Source organism: Pezoporus flaviventris, unplaced genomic scaffold (genome assembly GCF_033815535.1).
Source record: "Pezoporus flaviventris isolate CSIRO_AGI_PZ_B2104156 unplaced genomic scaffold, CSIRO_AGI_Pfla_v1 ptg000037l, whole genome shotgun sequence".
NCBI classification, from domain to species: domain Eukaryota; kingdom Metazoa; phylum Chordata; class Aves; order Psittaciformes; family Psittacidae; genus Pezoporus; species Pezoporus flaviventris.
This window is the reverse complement of record NW_026892585.1, coordinates 4,065,793-4,086,923: the sequence shown is the minus strand read 5'-3', so window position 1 is coordinate 4,086,923 and position 21,131 is coordinate 4,065,793. Positions and strand designations below refer to the sequence as shown.

At 44.2% G+C, this 21,131-nt stretch overlaps 1 protein-coding gene across 9 annotated transcripts; it reads left to right on the top strand.

Moving 5' to 3' along the window:
• Positions 1-5,675: 5,675 nt before the first annotated feature.
• On the top strand, positions 5,676-19,086 carry CDV3 (CDV3 homolog). Of its 9 annotated transcripts, XR_009745334.1 has the most exons (7): positions 5,676-6,004; positions 7,892-7,971; positions 9,656-9,807; positions 10,788-10,950; positions 11,984-12,033; positions 12,165-12,250; positions 12,418-14,258. XR_009745334.1 is itself a non-coding variant. In XM_061464537.1 (6 exons), the coding sequence occupies exons 1-6, from the start codon at positions 5,795-5,797 to the stop codon at positions 12,432-12,434; spliced, it is 672 nt and encodes a 223-aa protein (XP_061320521.1). In that variant the 5' UTR covers positions 5,676-5,794; the 3' UTR covers positions 12,435-14,258. The 9 variants fall into 9 exon arrangements, 6 of the variants coding, with proteins under 6 accessions (XP_061320521.1, XP_061320522.1, XP_061320523.1 ...); XR_009745333.1 differs by having other exon boundaries at positions 11,984-12,250; XM_061464537.1 differs by lacking the exon at positions 12,165-12,250.
• Positions 19,087-21,131: the final 2,045 nt, after the last annotated feature.

Genomic DNA, 21,131 nt, shown 5'->3' with positions numbered 1-21,131 from the left:
TTCTCCTATTGCTACAGTCCCTGATGAAGAGTCCCTCTCCAGCATCCTTGTAGCCCCCTTCAGACACTGGAAGCTGCTCTGAGGTCTCCACGCAGCTTCTCTTCTCCAGGCTGAACAGCCCTGATGTTCTCAGCCTGTCTCCATACGGGAGGTGCTCCAGCCCCTGATCATCCTCGTGGCTTCCTCTGGACTTGCTCCAACAGTTCCATGTCCTTCTTATGCTGAGGACACCAGAGCTGCACACAGTGCTGCAAGTGGGGTCTCACGAGAGCAGAGCAGAGGGGCAGGATCACCTCCTGGTCACGCTCCTCTTGATGAAGCCCAGTGTAAGGCTAGCTGCATCTGCAGCTAGGCAGATGGCTGCCTTTCTTGTTCAAGTCCCTGCATGGGAAGTTAACATACATGTGTTTGTGGGATGAGGACTTTACAATATTAACAGTTACACAGGGTGACAACATAGTTCGTTATGTGGACTCAAAGACTAGAGAGAAATGGCATGTGTTAGAGAACATAATGGCACACAGCATGTATGAGAGGTGGTCTGTAGACATTCTGATCTTCCATTGGAACACTAGCTAACATAGCTATTTAGTTTTTAATGACTGATGAAATCAAATACACTCCAAATCCACTATACTTGACCCACGAGTGAGTAGCAGGAATCAGCACACAAGTGTTGTCATGGCTTGCCTTGCTCATTTCCCCAGACATGGAAAATCCTTCCCGATAGGATTACTTGACAAACAATTCCTTAATCTCTGCAAAAAAGGCCATTTGGCATGTACCACCTGCAAGACTGTGATGAAAAAATCCCCCAGTTCACTGCATTAAGAGATTACCTAACAACCACCAAGAAAAGAAAGGTTGATGATGACAGATTCCCTTTTTTTCCCTCGCAGTATGCACGCAATGATACCTACTTCCACATCAGTACAGAAGTTACCAAGCTGAGACTCCATCAATAGTGGTGATGAGGGAAAACAGACACAAAAGGTGGTACAAAAGATGGGATGACACAGACCCTTGGGTTGTTCACTGGATGCTGCCTAGGGATAGTCACTTCTGGACATCAGTGAAACATAACCTCCCCCTCCTTCTTGACACATAAGAGAGAGCAGTTTCTGTATGATTTGATAAAGAAGAGGGAATTTACACATTATCTGTGTATTTCTTCATAGCACGCCCCGATAGGTGTTCAGGTTTTCTTTCTGTCTCATGTGTGCTGAAATTACAGACAGCAGCTTCTATAAATAATCAAATCTATAGCACAAAACCATACAATCTGGAGTCAGATCTCTTTGCTGTTTTCTAGTGACGCTGCAGGTATGAAAAAAACACTGCTGGCTATCCCACTGAGAAGCTGTTCTTTATAAATGTCACCAACAGAGAGAAACCTGGCGAAATTATGAGTCCACAACTGTGATATGAGAAGAAGGATTTCTTTTGAGTTTCTTACCTGCCATTCCAAGTGCTTGTTCCAAAAAAAACTTGGATCGTAGGTTCAAACGATCCAGCATATTTCATTAAAATTCAATTAGGTTCCTACCAAGATGTTTATTCAGTGGAATGAAAATAGTTTACTGCAAAATCATCAAGGTACTCCAGGGAAGTGGCTGGAAAAGGAGAGAGCACCTAAGCAGAAATAATGAATTTCCAACAGCTTTTCTCTCTATCCCAAGCAAGGACCAAAAGCAACTGAAAAGATTCTTTCTGTGATTAGTTATCAGAAGTCAAATGTAACATATCTGGCCTTTTGAAAACAAAGTGCTTTCATGGGAAGTGCTAAAGCTCTTGTGAACAGATCTATACCTTCACACAGGTTGACACTAGCTACCTATACAGCCCCTCCAGCACGTCTTGCCAGCCTGAATGCTAGCTAAGCATTAACAGTCCTCACTGTGTGAGATGGGAAACTGAAGACATAAGAGACTAAAGGCTTTCACAAGTATTTGTCAGTGCTAAGGTTCATAAACTGATTTACCTTTATCCTCTGGTCTAGCAGCTGCTGTATTAAATACATGTGAACGTTTCCAGCTGGTTTTCCTAAGAAAACCAAAACCAGGAACCAGATTTGATTAGCTCCTACTGCAGTAACTATCACACCTCTACTCCCATGGAGGGATTTGTGGTGTTTGCTGTTATGAACTCAAGATGCTGTAGACAATACAACCTAACAGCCAGCTGCTGCATAAAGGACTTGCTGTGTTCCCATCACACTGTCCTGTGTTTGCACCAACACCCAACATCTCAGGAGACAGTTCAGGAAGCAAACCCAGCAGAAAATTAGCCCTGCAAAAAGCAGGGAAACCTTCCTGCCACTCAGCTCCCTGAACCAGGCTAACACAGGGTCAGACATGCACCAGTACAGGGCTGGATTGGGCAGGGAGACTAGCACAGTCACCCCCTTGGTGCTTGCTAGTCACTCAGTTGGATTTGCTGCAGTGTCAAACCATATGTGTACTTTATTCTCCTCTTCACCCAGGCACAGCTTTCTCTGTGCCACAGCTGGAACAGACACTGCTGCACCCTCGGGGGAAGCAGAGGGTACCAGCCCAATGCTAGCTCATGCTTCATTTCAGGTTTCACACTGAGTGAGCAGCATCCCAGCCAGGAACTGGTATTCTAGCCTACCAGCCTTGTGTTTTCAGTTTAGCATAAGCAATAGCATACTGGTTCTATGCCTGAAAAATTATTTTTAAGGTGACTTTGAGCTGGCATTGTGTATAATAATACTTAACAAAACACCACGCGCTCCTTCTACCTCTGCCTGCTTTCAGATGGCACCTACTGGTGGAGAAATGGGCATAGCAACACTTCTCCCTTCTGAAACACAGTGAAATCATAGCATCCCAAAGCTGACTGGAAGGTTAACCTCCTCAGAAGAACCAGGGCTCACGCTGCTGCAAGGGCCCACCAGAACCCTTCTGCAGGCTGCTCAGTGCCTAAGGGCACCTTCTCCAACTTCCTTACGCAGGCATCTGTTAAGTGTTATCAGATGAATTGTTCTGCTTGTGCTCTGCAAATGTCAAAGCAGTTTGCAGTGCTATCACCTTCATGTCACAGAGTGGAAATAATTTGGTGTGAAGAAGTAAGGGCAAGATAAAACGCTGGATGACTGGAAAGGGAAGCCTGCTCCTAACTCCTGCATCACCCACAGCTCACTTTAGTCTCTCCATGTGAACAGTGGCTGCTACATCACTTACCCTACAGGGAGCAGCACTTCATCTCTCAGTCTTTGTAAAACGCACCAGGATGCACAAGGAACAGCACCATTGCAAGACTCAGCTACAGGATGGAGCCAAGGCACCTCCGTGTGCCACAACAGGCACGCTGCAGCATGGGGGAGGAGGCAGAGTCCTCCAGGTAAATCTGTACCTGAGCTTCTGCATTCAGAGCAGTGTCTTGGCAAAGGTTGCTCACACAGGTCAGTGATATCTACTGCAGGAGAAAGCTGTCTCTGAGCTCATGCTCCTGTCACAGCAATGTGGCAACCCGCATATATTCCTTGCATTATGAGCATGACTTCTGCCAGTCCATGCCTGTGAGTCATCCTTCAGCCAAATGCCCTCTGCACACGTAGTGAAGATCATTGCATTTGAGCGAGGAAAGCAGAAATACTGACCTTTTCTTTTCCCTGCATCTAACATTTTACACAACCACCTTACCCATAAAGGCTAACATGATGAATTCACAGAGAAACTGCATACAAATGGGATGCACCAGCACGTTTCCACAATTTTACATAAATAAAACTAGAGGTGGGAGGCAAATCCCAGCATAACTGTGTAACTAATGCTGCCTTCAAAGTGCCAGCTGAGACATGCCTTTAAACCTGGACCTAAGCCTTCCAAGGCCTAAAATGTTGCTGCTACTTTCTATGATTTCCACTGAGTCTGTTCCAGATTTAACAGCTGAAATGCTTCTTGGTACTCTGCTCCTGACAGCTTCTAATCCAGAGTTGGGCATTCCAGCCTTACAGCTTCCTGCTGGAGTACAGACACAAAGGAAGGCAATGCAAACACTCCTCCAGATCTAACTGTCCTCTGTCACATCTTCCTGTGACCTTCTAGCAACCAAAGGGGACAGCAGGAGTAGGAGGGGAGCCTGGGTGCACCAAGGAGGCACAGGAAATGAGACTTACCTCCCAACTTCGCTCTCTGCTTCAGTAGTTATTCCCGATACAAATAGGTGCCACTGATCACATCTTTGGTGTTACCAGATGAACTGTCACACTTGCACTCTTTAGTTCTTAGGGCCTGCTCTGTGTGAAGCCAACCCCTGTAAGTGCACAGCGGTGGTAGAGAAATACAGGGAGAACACAGCATGACGGACATAAAGAGGATTGCAACAAATCTCCCCAACACAGAATCATCAACTACAATGGCTCAGTTACAGCTAACAACCCTTTCACAGAGAGTGCCTGAAGTAGGATAGCTGCACCTTCCCTTTGTCAAGTAAGCCCAGGAATATGGGTGGAAAACACTATATAACAGTATTTTCATGGGCACAGAGACAGTCAAACACTCCCCCAAAATCAGAAGCACTTTTTATATGTTTATATACACATATGTAATGATTTCAAGTGAAGAAGTCACAAAGCATGAAATGATCCTGTATTGGGAACACATACATGTTTACTTTTACATTCCTGTAATACAAACCAGTGCTTATTTGACATGTATCTGTCGTTTGGGCTCACGCTTTAGCAGCAGGAACACTTGTCTCCTCCTGAGGGCTGACCAAAGCGAGTCATCAGAAACAACGTCTCATGCAACTACGACTCCTGTTTTCCAACACGTCCTGCCTCAAAACTCTTTAACACATTTTAAAGCCACGGTGAACCTTTTAAACACCGTTCTTCCCCTCTCCGGAGCTCAAGGTCACTGCAGCACGCAGTGACCACTGCAGACACCCACTGTTAGCTTCGTTTTGCCGCAGATACTCCCGAGGATTCACCCTTGACTCAGGGAAGCTCTCACCGACACATCCGGACATCGCACACAGGGCGGTGTGTCACGTCTTACTTAACCGCACCAAGACGGACCCACACCGCATTTACGAGGTGAAAAGCGCCATTATTCCCTTGCACCCTTTACAACGGTGCGCGGCCCTTTCTGGGCTGGTCACCTCAGCGCACGATAGGAGCGAACGCCGATTCGCCTCAAGCGCAGGGCACAAACCCGGTAGGACGGGCGGAGCGCGGAGGGGGGTGCAGCAGCCCCCTCTAGCACCTCAGCCATGGGTCTCCGAAGGGTGATCCCGTCCCGTCCCGTCCCGTCCCGTCCCGTCCCGTCCCGTCCCACCCGCGACCCCAGACCCAGCCCTCAGCGGTAGGCGGGACCGGCCGCGGCTAACGGCTGCCGGGCGCACGCGCCGCCCCGCCCCTCCCCTCCCTCCCGCCTCGGCCCAGCCAATCCCTACCCGCGCCTCAGCCTGCCGGCCCGTTACGCAATCCTCACGTCGTAACGTCACTGCTTGCCCCCTTCTGACTGGCCGGCGGAAGCGTCCTTTCCGGCAACCTCATTGGCTGGAGCACTGGAGCGCATGCGTGAAGGGGGGGGGGGGGGCGCAGCACGGAAGCCCCGCCCCGTTCCCCTCAGAGGGCCGCCCCCACCGCCACCCCCTCCTTCGGGCCGTGTCAGGCGGCGGCCAGCAGCGTGGAGCGCGGCGGCTCGTCCCGCGGGGCCTGTCAGCCGCAGCCGTCTGCCGCGCCGGGCTCTGCTGCTGGCCCGCGCCGCCGCTGCGCTCTCCTTCCCCGACAGTCTCTCTAGCCCCGCCGCTGGGAGCCGCCGCCATGGCGGCCACCGAGGAGAGGAGCCTCGACGACTTCTTCGCCAAGCGGGACAAGAAGAAGCGGAAGGAGAAGAGCAGCCGAGGGGCCGCCGCCGCCGCCTCCAACGCCGCCTCGAGCGCTTCGGGGGCGGCCGGAGGAACCCGCCCGGCTGACGGAAGCGGCTCCGGGGCTGCCGCCTCCAACGCCGGCTCCGCCAAGACGGCCACCAAGGTGCGGGCGGGAGCGGGGCCGCGCCGTCGGGGCGGCGGTGGGGGAAGGGTCACGGCTTCCTCCCGCCGGCAGGGGGCGCCGCAGTGCCTGGCCCGCGGCAGCGGCGCGGCGCCGCCCGGCCATGCGGGCGCCCGGGGCCGATGGGGCCTGGCGGAGCTGCCGGCCTCGTATCCGCTGGCGGGGAGGGAAGGGTGGGGTGGCCGGTTCCCGGTCTCCGGCTTCGGCCCTACCCAGCCCGCACAGGTTTCTGGGCCTCGACGCATGGTAGCAGCCGGAACTGGCTGTTCGGATCAGGTGACGGCTGTAGGCCAGCTGGGTGTGTGGCCTATGGACCTCGGTGGTAAGGTCCCCCGGCTCTGCAGGAAAAGTACTCCGAGCTCATTGCCTTCCCCGTTTCCGGCAAGGGTTGTACTGCCAGTCATTAGTCCTTTTTGTGCCGATTTACAGTGAAACAACGGGAATGCGAGAGAAGCTTAAGTGCTCATAGTTGAGTTAATGCCTTACAACTGGTCGTGCTGTGTATTTTAAGCAATTTGAGGAACACCCTGCTACTTCCCAGTGTTCTTTAACTTGCGGAGCTTGACACCAACAGTAGCTCCCTAAATAGACCAGGGTCAGTGGTACTCTTTAGCTGCTCATTTGCTTGTAGAATAATACATGCTTGTGATTGAAACTTGTAGTTGGAATAGAGATAAAGATCATTAAATGTGAAAGGTACTTTAGTTTGGAAACAGTGATGTTTCCATGGAGATGGGGATATAAGAAATCCAAGAGATTTTAGAGCTGTTGGCTCAGGCTCTTCCAAAGGACTGGATCTTCAGCAGACGGTGCAGTACATCAGGTCATTTTCTGCTTCTGCTGTTACTTTAAAGCAGGTCAAAGTTTTCCTGCTAGAGGTTGATAATGTAAAGGTCCTAGGACAGGGCTCTTAAAAGAAGCTGTATTCCCGGCTGAAAGGGGCCATGCCATGGGTAGACCCTGCTTGCCGGGTCTTCATATTTGAAGTAATAAAACTGCATTTCATGTAGAGTGTAGGAATTATGTTTAACTTAAAGCCTGGTAACTTTAATTAGGCTGAGTGTGTGTGTGTCTTAAAGATGTGACTAGAAACACGGGAGGCCTGCTTTTCTGGTCCATTTCTGGCCTACCTTATCCCCAGAATCTACTGATTACACAACAGGACGAAATTGGACCCACTTAGGTGGGTCCTGATTTCTCCAAACATGCAGTCAAAATCCTGTTTTAAAACCTTAAAGTGGGGCTCTCCAGAGACTTGTATTCCACTGGTTTTGTGTGCTCAGATTGCTGTGGGATTTGAAGCTGACCTTTTTACTATTCTAAAAACACTATTAAAAAGCCAAGAAAGGCTGTAAATGTGGTTGTGAATGTGAAAAAGTCAAATGTACCAATATTAATCTTTGTCATAAATCCACTGTAAGCTGTTCCAAATGTCCTTTAATGTTTGGCTCATGAAATAAGCGATGGAAAAGTAAATCTAAAGCCTTCTGTGCATTCAGGCTGTCACAGAAGCTTTCCTTTATGTAAAGGGAGAGGTCTTGTCCTTGTATTTTCCTGGTCCTGTGCTGCCCTGTGACTTCCCACTGGATTTTTACTGACATGATGTGGTTTTCTTTCACTTGAACAACTTTTTGCTGGGGCATCTCTTAGCTGTGGCAGTGAGTTAGTCAGCTCACAAGTGCATCACATATGGTAAGTGAGGGGAGGAGGGAGTGGAATTCCTTCCCAGTTGGCAGTGGCGCAGATAGATCAGTTTCCCATGGAACTGCACCTTCACCCTTAGTTTTCTTTTTATTATCTTAGTTACCTTAGTTACAGTCTTCTACTCTCAGTGTAAAGAAGTTAACTTGTATTTCTCTTGTCTTACAGGAAGAAGATGATTGGAAGGAGTTTGAGCAAAAGGAAGAAATTGATTATAGTGGTCTTAGAGTTCAGTCCATGCAAATAAGGTACTACTTCTCTTGTTAATTCTTCTCTCCAGTATAATCATTACCTCTGCCTAAAAACTATGTTCTTCAGAGCTGCCTTCCGGGAGTCCAGTTAAACAGAGGTCTGATATGTTTCTGCTAGTGCAGAAGTTTGCTGAGGTTTGACTGTTCTCTGACAACGTTCTCTTTATTTTCTGTATCTCTGTGGATTCTCCAGGTTTGTTTGGTTTGGTTGGGGTTCAGATTTTTATTACAAATGCTTAACATTGCCCTCTGTAAAGATAGTGAAGTAGGAATTTTCCTGAGGGAGGAGTGCAAGACAGTAATTCCCACTGAATCATTGGACTGCTGTAAGGGTAGCTGACTCAGTCCATTCAGCATCTCAGTTTGGGGAGTGAATTCCTGAGCCATTGCATTTTTATGTCAAAAAACCCAATCCTGTGCCATGCCATTGAAGTGGCTAATCACATGTCTCAACAGACACGTGACAACTGGGCTGCTGCTTCACTACCTCTTGGTACTTTGCATTCCGGATGCTTTTGGTGCTGTGGCACATTCTCAGGCGCATGGAAGCTTCTGCCAGAGGATTTTATAGCTACTCAGTAGGTTCAAGGGAAGAGTGGAGAAGTAAATGGAAGAGCAGCCCACTGGAGGTTATAAATTATCCAGCTCTGGAGATCTCTTTGCTGAAAATAAGCCATGGAGTCTGTGGTGGGAGTGGGATGTGTGTGCTTGCTCTGCTGTAGCTAGCCTATAGGCATCTGCCTTTGACTGGAGTTTAAAATAGGATAGTGATGTGTATAAGTTCTTGGTCCAGCTTACTGTGATTTTTACTGTGTTTGGACAATAAAAGGGCATTTAATTTTCAGCAATTATAGGTATTTTTAACTGTTCTCTGATTACTTTTAAAGAAAACTTATCCAATCATGATGAGTGTATTATAACTTCTGTATTCCCACTTTGGTGCTGCGATGCACATGAGTGGCTTTGGTTTTTCTATAGCCTCCCCCTGTACCTTTATCCCATTACACCACACATCTTTCTGAAGCAGCTTTGTTTAGCAGCTTATTTGGAGTCTTTTGACTATTTCTGAGCAAAAAAAGAATAGTCTAACTAAAATAGTTTTTTTCAGAGTATTTCTCTTTAAAAACTGGGGTAATTCTGTCTGTGGTTTTTCTGATTCCCTCTTTTAAAAGCCCAACCAAACAGCACTGACTTGGTTTGTAGATTGCCTTGGTATGGGCAATAGGAATGTTTCTTGGTTGTGGTTATAGGGAAGGGGAGCTCAGGACTTGCTTTCTGTCACTGTATTTTTCCACAATTTCTTCCTCTTGAGTAAAGCATTTTATGAAAGCAGGACTTGTAGCGCTTTCCTTCCTTAGCTTCTCCTCATGTCCAAATGCTTGACTGTCTTGTTAAGTAACTTGAAGCACAAAATAAGAAATCAGTTTATTTGGGTCACTTAGTACAGTTTGAATTCTTCTTTAAGGACTTTTTTTCTTCTCATTTGCCAAGTTATGTAGCAGTGTACCAAAAGCTGTTCAGGTGCAAGTACCAGTGCAGTGGTTACAGGACTGATGCAGTCTGGTTAAATCCAGTATCTTCAGTGCAGCAGCTGTGAAATCTTGTCTGTGGTGATAGCGTAGCCTTTGGCGAGTCTTAAACCTCTGTGTGTAAAAGGCTACTTATCATTGCTCTTTTTTAGTGAAAAAGAAGATGAAAAAGATGATGATGAAAGTGAAAAAAGAGAAGAGCACGGTGACCACTGGGAGGAGACTGGTGGTGGTGGTGTAGACAGATCATCTGGTCCTTGGAACAAGTCAGCTCCTGCGCCGGCACCTGTCGTCGAACCAGTTGGTAAATTTAACTCAAGAGTTGTTGTTTTTTCCAACCAGAAGCATGTTGGGTGGAATGAAGCTCCTCAGAGAGTAGGGCTCATGGAACAGTTCCTATTCAGGCATGTTCTAACATACCATTGGCTTGGTTGACATACTAGGAAGTGTAGTTTTCTTGTAAAGGGATCTGAGGAACTGAACTGATAGCATTGTCAGGTACTTTAAGAAAACACAAGTGGAAGGGTTTTTGGTTTTGGCTGAAAGCGATCTCTCTGCTTTGCTATCTGCAAAATACCTGTTGGAAGCATTTCTGTTGATCCAGAAATACTGCTTTGACAGTCAAGTGGATGTTCAGCCACTATCGGCTGTGTGGATGGCAGTTCTTGGGTAGGGTTCTGTAGCTGGTAGGACGCTTTTCAAATCTGCTCTAGGGCACAGAGAGCATGACATTGTAAAATTGACTCTTTAACTGGGATAGGACTTCAGTGGAGATAAATCACTTGGATGTGATCCGAATTCAGGCTGTTCTCTTCCATGGAGAAACTCATTTCAAAGTGGGCTGATGTATTTTCTCTTGTTTCTGCAAGCAAGGAGATAAAATTAATGAGTTACTTCATTGTAGATTGTTACGTTAAATATGAACTGTTTGGGAATTCTCTTCTGCATCTGGAGAGGTGCTTGAAGTAAGATTCAGCCAATACATAATTATGTGTTTGCATCTCTAGTTTTAAATATAAGCTGCTAATAAATAGCGGATAAGAAACGTGAAGTCCTCATCATTGCTTTTGGTTCCTTGAACTTTGTGAGGCAATACACTGAAGCCACATCTTAATTTGACTACTAAGTATAGTTTAAATCAGGTGACACCTGATGTCAGAGCTTTTAAAAGCGCAAAAACATACCTGTCTTTTCTCTTTATCATTTGTGGTTTGTTTTTTTTTGGTGGTGTTTTCCAGATATGAAGGCAAACTTCTCTTGTCTAAATCTTGTTTTTATACCCAGTTACAGAAGCCCCTGAACCAGTTCAGACTGGTGGTGTGTACAGGCCTCCTGGTGCCCGGGAGGGTGGCAGGCCACGGAGAGCACAGCAAGGACCACCAGAAATCTATAGTGATACGCAGTTCCCATCACTGCAGTCCATCGCCAAGCTCATAGACAGTCGAAGGTAAGTACATCCCTATAAGATGCATTTTAACTGCCTTCTCTAAGGTCTTGCTTCGGTTTAGAGCTTAAGCCTAAATCAGTCAAGAGAGGAAAGAAATAACTAAGAAATTATTTATGGGAAACAGGATTTTCCAACTCTAGGAAGGACACAGCCCAGTGAAATAGCCAAACAAGACTGCCCGTTCCCTTATCTTTGACTTGCTGAAGGGTTTTCCTAAAGCAGAATATTGCTGTAGCAGTGATAGCATCTGGTTCCCTGGGATACTAGCCACGGTGAGGCTCTGTGTTACTAGCATCAGTAGGCATGAGTAGGGTGTCTCGAGCACACTGCCCTCTTATTAGAGCTGTGAAGATGAATAAGATTCCTTCTTAAATGGAGGAATGGGATTTAATACCAATATAAATCAATAAACCTGCTGTTGGAGCTGTGGTTTACAATGATGAGCTCCCAGAGTTTGCTGAAGGGTTTTCTTTTCGTGGTGCTGAAGACTTGCAGTCTCACCCTGCTTTAGAGTCTTCATCTTTTCACAGCCATATTCCCTACAGAAGATATAGCTAGGCCAGTACACTTGGGTTCTTTTGTTTCTTCTGGGTTTTTTGGGGTTGTTTTCTTCTTTTTTCCCTTTTTTTTTCTTTGTGTGGCTTTGTCTGCTTGGCAAATGAGCTGTGCTGTCATTGCTCCTTTAGTGTTTGAGGGGTGCAAATTGAGCTAAGAGGAAATTCTGAGCGAGCATTCTAGAGATAGACTGCTGCCTTTTAAAGCCTATTTTTCATAAATGCACTGAAAGTTACTTTTGAGAATGTTAATACTGAAACTTGGAATGTGATCTGAATTGTAGTGGGTGATGAGCTTATTCTGGAGATAAGGTTTTACAAGTTTTGCTTGGGAATGCTTGGCTGTTGTGTTAAAACTTTAGACCTTAAGTGTTCTGTGTTCTTAATGGTTTTGTTGGGCTGGGGTGGAAGTAGACTAGAAATTCACAATTCACAAGCTAGTGATAAGATATTTACTGATTACATTTATTTTCCCTTAGGGATAAAGAAATGGAGAAGAGCTTTGAAGTAGTAAAACACAAAACTAGAGGTAGGGATGAGGTGTCAAAAAAACAGGCACTTAAACTTCAGCTAGACAACCAGTATGCTGTGCTTGGGGATCAGTAGAGCTGCATACACATTACAATTAAGGAATGCTTTTTTGGTAACCCTTCTACTAAGGTAACTAAACTACAGCTAACGGCTATGATGAACATGCCACCTTATTTCTGCTGGATCTACTGCAGCAAGTGCAGACTACTTTTGACGTAAGTGCTTGGTTCTCCTCCGCTATGGAAGCGTTATATGTTACAACTTCTCCATTGGAAATGGGGCAGATTAAATGTAAATGATTGAACAAGAGTCATCAGTGTTCTTTAATTGCTCAGAAAGATACCTTCAGCCAGTGGTCATTTCAAAATCTTTTTATGTTCAGATACTGAGCCTTCGTAAAGGTTGACTACCTCAGACTTGCTGCACTCATTGTGGACACCATGTGGATCACAACTTCTGGAAGAGAAGGTTACAGCTGTTTTAGTGGCCATCTGAAACTTGAAACCAGCTCTACTGGATTCCTGTCAGAAATCCTGCAGAAGTCAGCCATTTGGTTCCAATTTGCTATAACAAAGATTTAAGTGACCTTAAATGACAAACATATTCTGTTCCCCTTCTGAGGAATCCTGTCATGTGTAGCCATAGCCTACTAGAGACTTCTGGAGCGTACCAATACCACTCATGCTACCCAAGTATAACAGAGCTGTAGTTTGTTTACCTTTTTAGATAGCTGTTCTGAAGTAACTGCAAAACAAATTAAAACTCACTATCAGATTGGGGGAACAATGGGTTTGAATGGTCTGTTTGCATTAGCCATTTTCACAGTTGTCTGTTGAAGCATCTTATTTTTCCTGTTCTCCACAAATGCCTGCCTTGTTTCTGATATCAAATTGCAGTATATTTAAGTAATGATGAGATGTTGTAGTGAAATAGGGTTTATTTTGGCTTTTGTCATGAGGTTTGTCTTTCCTACCCTGCAGCATTAAGAGTTTTTTTTACACAGAGGTATCCAGACTCTTTAAGTAAAGAATTTGGCTTTTAAAAATGAGATACGTGGCAGTAGTGGTACTAGATAAAAACTTCTCCTCTATTAAAAAGTGATTTGTTTGTTGAAGGGTAATGGTTACTTGATAACCAGAATAATGTAGTATGCAGAGGGATAACTAGAGCTGGTAAGCCTTATTTGTTTGGCTACTTCTGTGAAGCATGCAGGCTCTTTGAGGCATAAATCCTCTATGTAAAACTCAAATGCTGTTTATTCAAAGTTGGGAAGTTTAGTACTAATGGAAGGCAGTGACTTCTTCCAGTTGTTTTCATCTTTGATTTAATTGAGTGGAAGTAGGCAAAATGGCACTGATACACTAAGAATTTAGGACACTGCCCCCAACACTGATTTGATGAACCAAACCTGTCAAGTACCAAAAGTGTCCTGCTGTAACTGCTTTTCTCTTCTCTGAATTCTTATACCAGAAGCAAAATGAAGTAAAATAGTGGCATGCTCCAGTGTTGAGGTCTCTCAGAGTAAATGCCAAAAACTAGACCCAACATCTATAGGAGTTGCCAATGGCAAGAAAAACCAGGGAACAAAACAAAACTTGTTGGCTCGTGTGGTAGTTGTGTGTATGTGCAGAAGATGAGGTTAGTGCAGGAATCGCCTCATTGGGTTCCCTTTTGACTGCTGACTTTCTTTAAATCTGCTTGAGGCCAATGGGAATTTTGCTGTTGACTTCAGTGGGGCTGGGGCTTCACCTGAGTCTTCTGTGCACAGACTAAAACTGGCCTTGCCCTTGCAGAGTTACCTGTCTCTAAAACTTCTGCTAGAAGCTGCTATTAAAGAGGGCTCAAGAGACTATCCTTAAAGTTGGAGAGTTCATTTGGAAACAAAACCTCACAGAAAGACTCATACCAATACCTTGGACTCTGAGCCATGTATCTTCCTTGAAAATATGTTGTTGCCAGCAAAACTGTTGATTTGTCACTAAAGATTTCTGTGGAATTCATGGTAAACGGACACGTTGCTTGATGTGGTAGAAACATGAAAGCTTAAAACACTTTTCTTGATGCTCTAAAGTAATTGGGATCACCAATGAACTGAGTTTTAGTCTACTGTATGAAGGGTAGATGAGACTGTTCATTGTACCATCTTTGAGGTTTTGGGCATGAATTCTGGCAGTTCAAGAAAACCCTGTAACAGTTTCAAATCAAATAAAATGGAAATACGGAGTCTGGAGTGTAATGAATCTTTACCTTTAGTTCTAGCTTATGACAGACAGCTGAGGAGACACAGCATTTGGATCTTAAGGGACAGGCCATGGAGTGGGTAGTCAAGTCAGCCTTATGGTCAGGTGGGCTGTGTGTAAGAGCTTATAGCAGTGCATTCTAATACAACTTCTGTTTGTACAGAGAAGTTTAGTTGCTTTCTGTCAGAGTGTCTTCTTAGTCCCACCCTATATGACTGGATTGAGATCGTGAATTGAGTGTGAATGAAGCTTTGATTTGCTTTTCACTTGAAAGTAGCTCTGCTAAATCAAAGAATGAAATAAACCCGTAAAACCTCTTGGATGGGTGCTGCCATCAGAGTCCATCAGCTACTGATAACTAGAGCTGTAACTCTGGGGGGCTTTTCTTAAGCATTTCATTCCAGGTTCTTTCTGGAGGCATCAAGGAAAAGAAAGAAAACACAGCAATTTCCATAGCACAGAATGTTAAACTATTGAAAACTGTTCCTTGTGTTAAATATCGCTGCCACGAACTAGCAAAAAACCAGTTGTCAGTATCTTCCTGTAACAGTGAATTGTTGTGCATGCCTGAAATCTTGGAAGTCATCCCTCTGTGGAAGCTCAGTATGCTTTTGAGACTCTGAAGTCCAACTTTACCTGGTTTGTTGTTGCATCCATTCGAGGCACGCTGAGACTGTCCATGTCATTCCTTCAGAATGCTTCTTGAAGGCTCATTCCATAAATGAAGGATTGTAGAAATGAGATTCTTGGTACCAGTCAGTAAAATGCTGTTGTGTGCTCCTTCCGAACCTGTAACATGCTTTTGTGGTGGCTTGGTTGTTAGTTTCCAACTTCAAGATTCCATTTTACTTTGTCTGTGACATAAAATGAAAATACAGCCATGAAGTTACCGACCTGCTGGTAGAACGTTTAAACGTCCAGTACCTAAAGGGAAAGGAACAGTTGGGATTTGTGACTCTCAGTGGTGCAGTCTGTATTTAAGGAATGTTGAAATGCCAAAACCTAGATCATTTTTAATAAAGTTGGACTTCCCAAATCCCTGCTGTAGGAATCTGGCATCTGTATTTCCTTGAAGTGATGATAAATATAGAAGAGGATTAGTTTTGATCCCTGCTGCCCCTGGTTTAGCTGTGCCATGCTTAATCTTACAAAAAAAGAGGAACTGACAACAAAAAGCAACCATCTCCTGCTCCTTCAGTTTTGTCTCTGAAATTACCTTTACCAGTCATGTCCAAAGTAACTCTTGCAAAACTTGGGAATAGCTGAATTGTTAATAGCACAGACTGTGTTACAGACCTGATACCAGTGTTTTGGTGTCTGCATGTGCTAGCTCTCAGAAACTTTCACCACAACACACTGTTTAGGTCAGGTAAACACCATATAAATGTGATAGGGCTGCAGATCTTAGAGTTTGCTTATCTGAGCTTTTGCAATACTTGTTGGGTTTCTTTTTTTTGTCTAAGTTCAGCCTGGTTGAGTAGTTTTAAACTTGCTTGGGGTTTTCTGTCAAATACTGTAAGTAACGAGCGGATGATTGGTTTTTAGATTAATACAGCTTCATGTGCTTAAAGGGTGCTTAGTTACAAGGTATTAGTACATTATTCTGTCCAATACTGACATGGTCAGAGAAATGAATACCTCCTCTTTTACATGACCAATTTGTATCAGAGGCCCAAGAAACTAAATATATCAAAACCACCTTGAGTACTTCACAGTCTTTATGAATAGCCACAATCCAGGTTTCAGCACCTGGCTGTAACTGAGTTCCCAAATTGTCCCCTCTCTGCTTTCAGTTTTTGATTGCACAAATTGAAGGCAAATTGGGGCTTTTTTGGGGAATGTAACAAAAATAATAACATGCCTTTACATTTCAGAGAGATGAATTAGGTACGTACAAAGGGGGAGGAAATCTGATGGGTATTTGCTAAGGAGTTCTGAAGAAAAAGTTAAAAGGGTGGCTTGTCTGTGTCCAGGTTCATACAAGAACCTGCTTTAGCTGATGGAAGAAGAAATGGCAGCAGGAAACAGCTGAGGAGTCTAATACTGATTTGGATAAGTTGTAACTGTCATGTACCTATAGTTTGGCTTCTGAAGCCCATGTGTAGTCCTACTGTGTTCTGTTTGAAGTGAAACTGAACAGCAAGGAAGAGATTTTTATTCTTTTTAAATAAGGGAGATTGGAAATTATGCAAATAGAACAGAAGGTAAGAGAGGGATTGGGAAGGGGGCTTTCCTAAAGGATAGTGTTAGATGCATAGCCTGAGGCAGGGAGTGGAGTGTAAGTGGTTGGGTAGAAGTGCTGCTTTCGCAAGTGACAGATCCATCTGACCTGAAATGAGGCAACGTGGAGTTCAGTACTTAAGGAAGCCATCCCATTTTCTTTTTTCCCTTAAAGAAAAGGATTGGGAATACCTGTCCAGAGAGAAGGTAGAGTTTTGCATTGGTCCAAAGCTGTCTTAACTGGTTGCCTGTGGAGAGAACAGAGAAAGGACAAATTCCAAGACAGCTCAGCAATCTTCTTAGGAAAAAACTTGTTTCATTTTTAAGAAACCTTTCTTGCTTCTGCATGATGAAAAGCTGAAATGCTGATTCAAATTGCTGTGAAGACCTTTCTTTTTATTGTGAAGCATGTTCTAATGGTACGTATACGAGGGGCTTATATTCAGTAACTTAGGGGCTGCTATGCCAGAATACAACTATTGGAAATGTTAATTAACAGTGTTAATGAATCACCAGAACAAGTTCAGCTGGAATACCAGAATGGAAAAGATTGTCTGAAATCACTGCATGCACTGAGAAGCATCCCATTTTGTAGCAAGAGCATGGACCCAGGAGAGTGGGATTTGACCTTGGTTTTCCACTGTGCTGCTTTGTTGACTTCAAGCAGTTTAGGTTCCCTTTGCCTCAGTTTCCCCAGCTGTACCAAAAAAACCCAGCCACCTACCTCACAGGGGTGTTGTGAGGCCAAAGCTGCTCCTTGTCAAGGTTTGGGACTGCTGGAAGGTGCTGCAGAGGACTAAAAACCTTCATTAGAGGCTCTTTATATTAGCTTTCATTACAGTATTTTAATACTACTTTGGGAAAGGCTTATTTCTACAGAATGTAAATTACATTCTATTTAAGCATTATGTAATTAGACGTAGTATGTATGGGTAAGGAAAAGGCTCAGGCTGAGCACTCCATCTAACTGGTATTTCATCTCTAATTCTCTGTGCAACACAAATGGTATACTAATATAAGGCTTTTTGGGTTTACGAGATAGGGCAAAATTGATTTCATGTATTCCACATAAAAACCAATGTCTGAAATAAAATCCTGTGCACAGTGGATAGCCATCTCTTATAACGTGGCTGGTTTAAAGTCTATTCCAATTATGTGAACTAGAAATGTTCACTGTTGGAAGTATGTATTTGTGTCAGGGTACTAAGTGGTGTTTTGTGATTGGAAAGTAGTTTTCTTCTTTCACTGTAAACACACGATTGTCCTGCTCTTTATCCTTTCCCATGTTGAAGCAGCATACAGGTACAATGGAAATTGGGAGAGACAGTAATCTGAAACTTTAAAGGCTGGTACTGAGGCAGGCTGTGGGGGAAAAAGATGAGGAAATAAAACAAAAGGACACAGTTGCCCATGGGGAGGCCTCTGTCAAAGGGATAAAGAAATGCTCAGAAGGCAGAGCTGAGAGGGGCAGGCAGGAGAGGAAGGTGTATAAATACAGAGGTGGTGATGACCCTATCTACTTATCTCCTGTTTAGCAGTTAACTGCAGCTGAAGGAACATGAAGAAATGATCGTTAGGAATACTAGAGACCCTTGTCTGCTATAGTGGTGAGATCAAGGCTCATTGCTCAGCTTTTACAGTGGGCCTCCACTGGAGAAGCAGAGAACATGATGGTGGCATACATGCAGACAGACTGCAGCTCTGGTGGGGACTGGCCAGAGGTGAGGCCTGGCAGCTATTTTCTCTTCCTAATGTTTTTCTCACTGCGGCACCTCTAAGACAGTTGTTCCTCTGCATCAACCATGACAATGCTCTGTCAGAAATGATTACTGCTAAATTTCAACACATTGCTGCAGTTGCTTCAGAGGAAACGTTGAAGTTGCTGAATTACAAGCATTAATGAATAACACAGGGAGCTTTTTGGAATACTTGATGATGAGTGACATTGAGGTCAAGAGAGTTGTAGGTGGCTTAAAATGGATAAGATAAATATCCTGCTATATGGTGGGGAAGAGAATAAAGGTGTAGATCATCTATCCTTTTTCCCTTTTATTAAACAAATTACTTTGGTCTTGATGTCTTTCAGCTACAAAGAGCTGCTTCTGCCATTCTCTTACCACTTTCCTCCCTATACTTTCCTAATCTGTCACTTTTAAAGATGCTGATGAAACAGCAAATACTCATTGAGGCTCTTTAAGAGAAATACGTGCTGTAATGTTTTTCCATATTATTCTGTCTTTAATGCAGCCTAACACCTTACTCGCTTTCTTGACTGCAACTACACATTGAGCAGATGTCTTCATCCAGCTGTCCATGGTGATGCCTAGATCGTCCCTTTGAAAGATCACAACTAACTCAGAATCCACCAGAGCATGTATGAGCAGTTTAAAGCCCTTCCAGTTTTCACTGCCTTGGGCTTCTTTTCTCTCACCACTGAAATGCCAACTTTACAGAGGGATTTAGCATCCCCTGGCACTCACCCCCTTCCCCAGTGCTGACAAACCTAACAACTTTCTATGGGTATTGATTCTTGCCATCCGATGTACTTCAGTCTTCAGTTTCATGTGTATAACCCACTCTCCCTACCAGTTGTTAGCGCATGGCACGCTCTTACCAATTTTTACTCAGTCTGACCTTTTCTGTTCTATTTCTTGTCTCATGTATTGAGTTTTTACCTAGCTCAGTTATAGCACTTAAGTAACCAAGTTAAAACTACTTCATTTCAAGTAATTTGCCTCCAGAAAACTGTCAGCACAAGCTTCTTTTTCCATTAAAACAAATAACTTACCCTATACCTCTTTCAGAGTATGTACAACCACAACAAAATGATTCAAATTGTAAAAACAGGCTGATGATAAAAGAACAAACATATTGAGAAACAAACAGTCTGAGTTTGATCTCCCAGAGCTTAGCTTCTTTGGTTTCAGTGGAGTTATTTGTGTCACATGAGCTCAGTTTCATTAAAACTTGATTTGAGATCTTCTCACTTGAAGTCTAGATACAGCAGCTGGAAAGGAACACAATGAATAAGCCCCATAGCAAGCTTGCTTTAAGTTCCTGGGTTATTCTCCTCCATGTTTGTGGCAGAGATGAAGCAGATGTATTACTTGGTCTCTGAGCAGCAACCAGCTGGGCTCAGCCACACTTAGCTGAACATACCTGTTGTAGTATTTAACTGGACTTTGAAATTAGATTACAGGAGTTGAGATGGAGATGAGTGCAACACTGGATGACAGGCTTAGTCTTTGTGGTTTGTTTCATCTCTTCACATTCTCATCTTGTACTTTAAAGATGGTACAGCTGTAAAGAAGGTTAAGTTGTTAAGTGCTGACTGCATCTACCAGCAATGCTATATTTATAAATACAAAGGGGATGTCACGAGGGAAGACTCAAGCCTGTTGGAATGCACAGCCTGCCACTTGAGAGCTGCACTGTCTCAATACCAGAATACAGCATCGTATACAACAGCTGCAGCTCAGTTCTAATAGATGAGTAGTATGAAGAACATACCTTGGATTTTTCATGCAAAGTGTCCGGTGTTCTGTTCCACCACTACCAGTATTCTGTCAAAAGCAATTGTGGCTGCTGGTGTTTATAAAGCTGGCAAATTGGAGCTGAGGTGCGAGTTAATTCTGAGGGGATGAGGGGGAAGAGAGCAGATAAGGAGTAACTGAGAGCTGTTAGTGCAGTACTTCATGTGTGTGGGACGGGGTATGAAAGACTCCTCTCTGCTGCTACACTCATCAAAGCCATGTCTTGCCACTGTAAATCCTGTTACCTACTACCCACCCCGTGACCTTCAGGACTGACTAGTTGGTTCTCTGACTGTGCAATGTCTTTAATCTGGGAATTAGGTAGAAGGCAAACTGGCTTTGTGAACTGGCATAACAGTGTGTTCTAGACAATTGGCTCTGCTGCTGGTTTTGGTTGGTTTGGTTTTTTTTCTACAACTCACAGCCCAGCAAAAATCTCCTGATTTGACCTTTTTTCACCCCAGAGCATTCCCTCATTTCGTTCATCTACGTTATTACCATGCCAAAGTTTTCTAGTCAGGTACCTGAATTATTCACCACTGTAGAAATTCACCATTTAGAAAGCTCTGTAAGCAAAACCTGAGTCTTGATCATGCTGTATTTCTTCAGTCCGGGCTCCCAGCATCAAAACATGGCTCCATCTGTTGCAAAACTGCTTAGCAAGTAAATATGGTCTCCATGGGCAATTTAAACCTAGACCCTGGAAGGCTACACAGGAGCCTAATTCCCATGGAAAGAGCAAAATGAAGGCAGGAAGCACTGGTCACAGTACAGCACAGTTCAACTATGAGAAAGAGTAGGGTTGCATGACTGGTAACATGCTAGCTCAAACAAAACTGGCGTACCTGGACATCAGGGTCTGGCCTAAAGCCTTTATTTTTTTAATGAAGAGATGACTGAAGAATAGTCTAACTGAAAAAATAGGAAACTGACTTTGCTTTCAGCAGTGTACCATAATGTCTCACCACCAGACTGAACCTAAAGAAAGGAAGATAAAGCCATTTGAGTGCTTACTGTAGTGCAAAAGAACAAACAATACCATCTGGTTGGGAAAAGGGGTGGCTGGGAGCCCCCCGAGCACAGCAGAAACTGCTTGAGCCAAA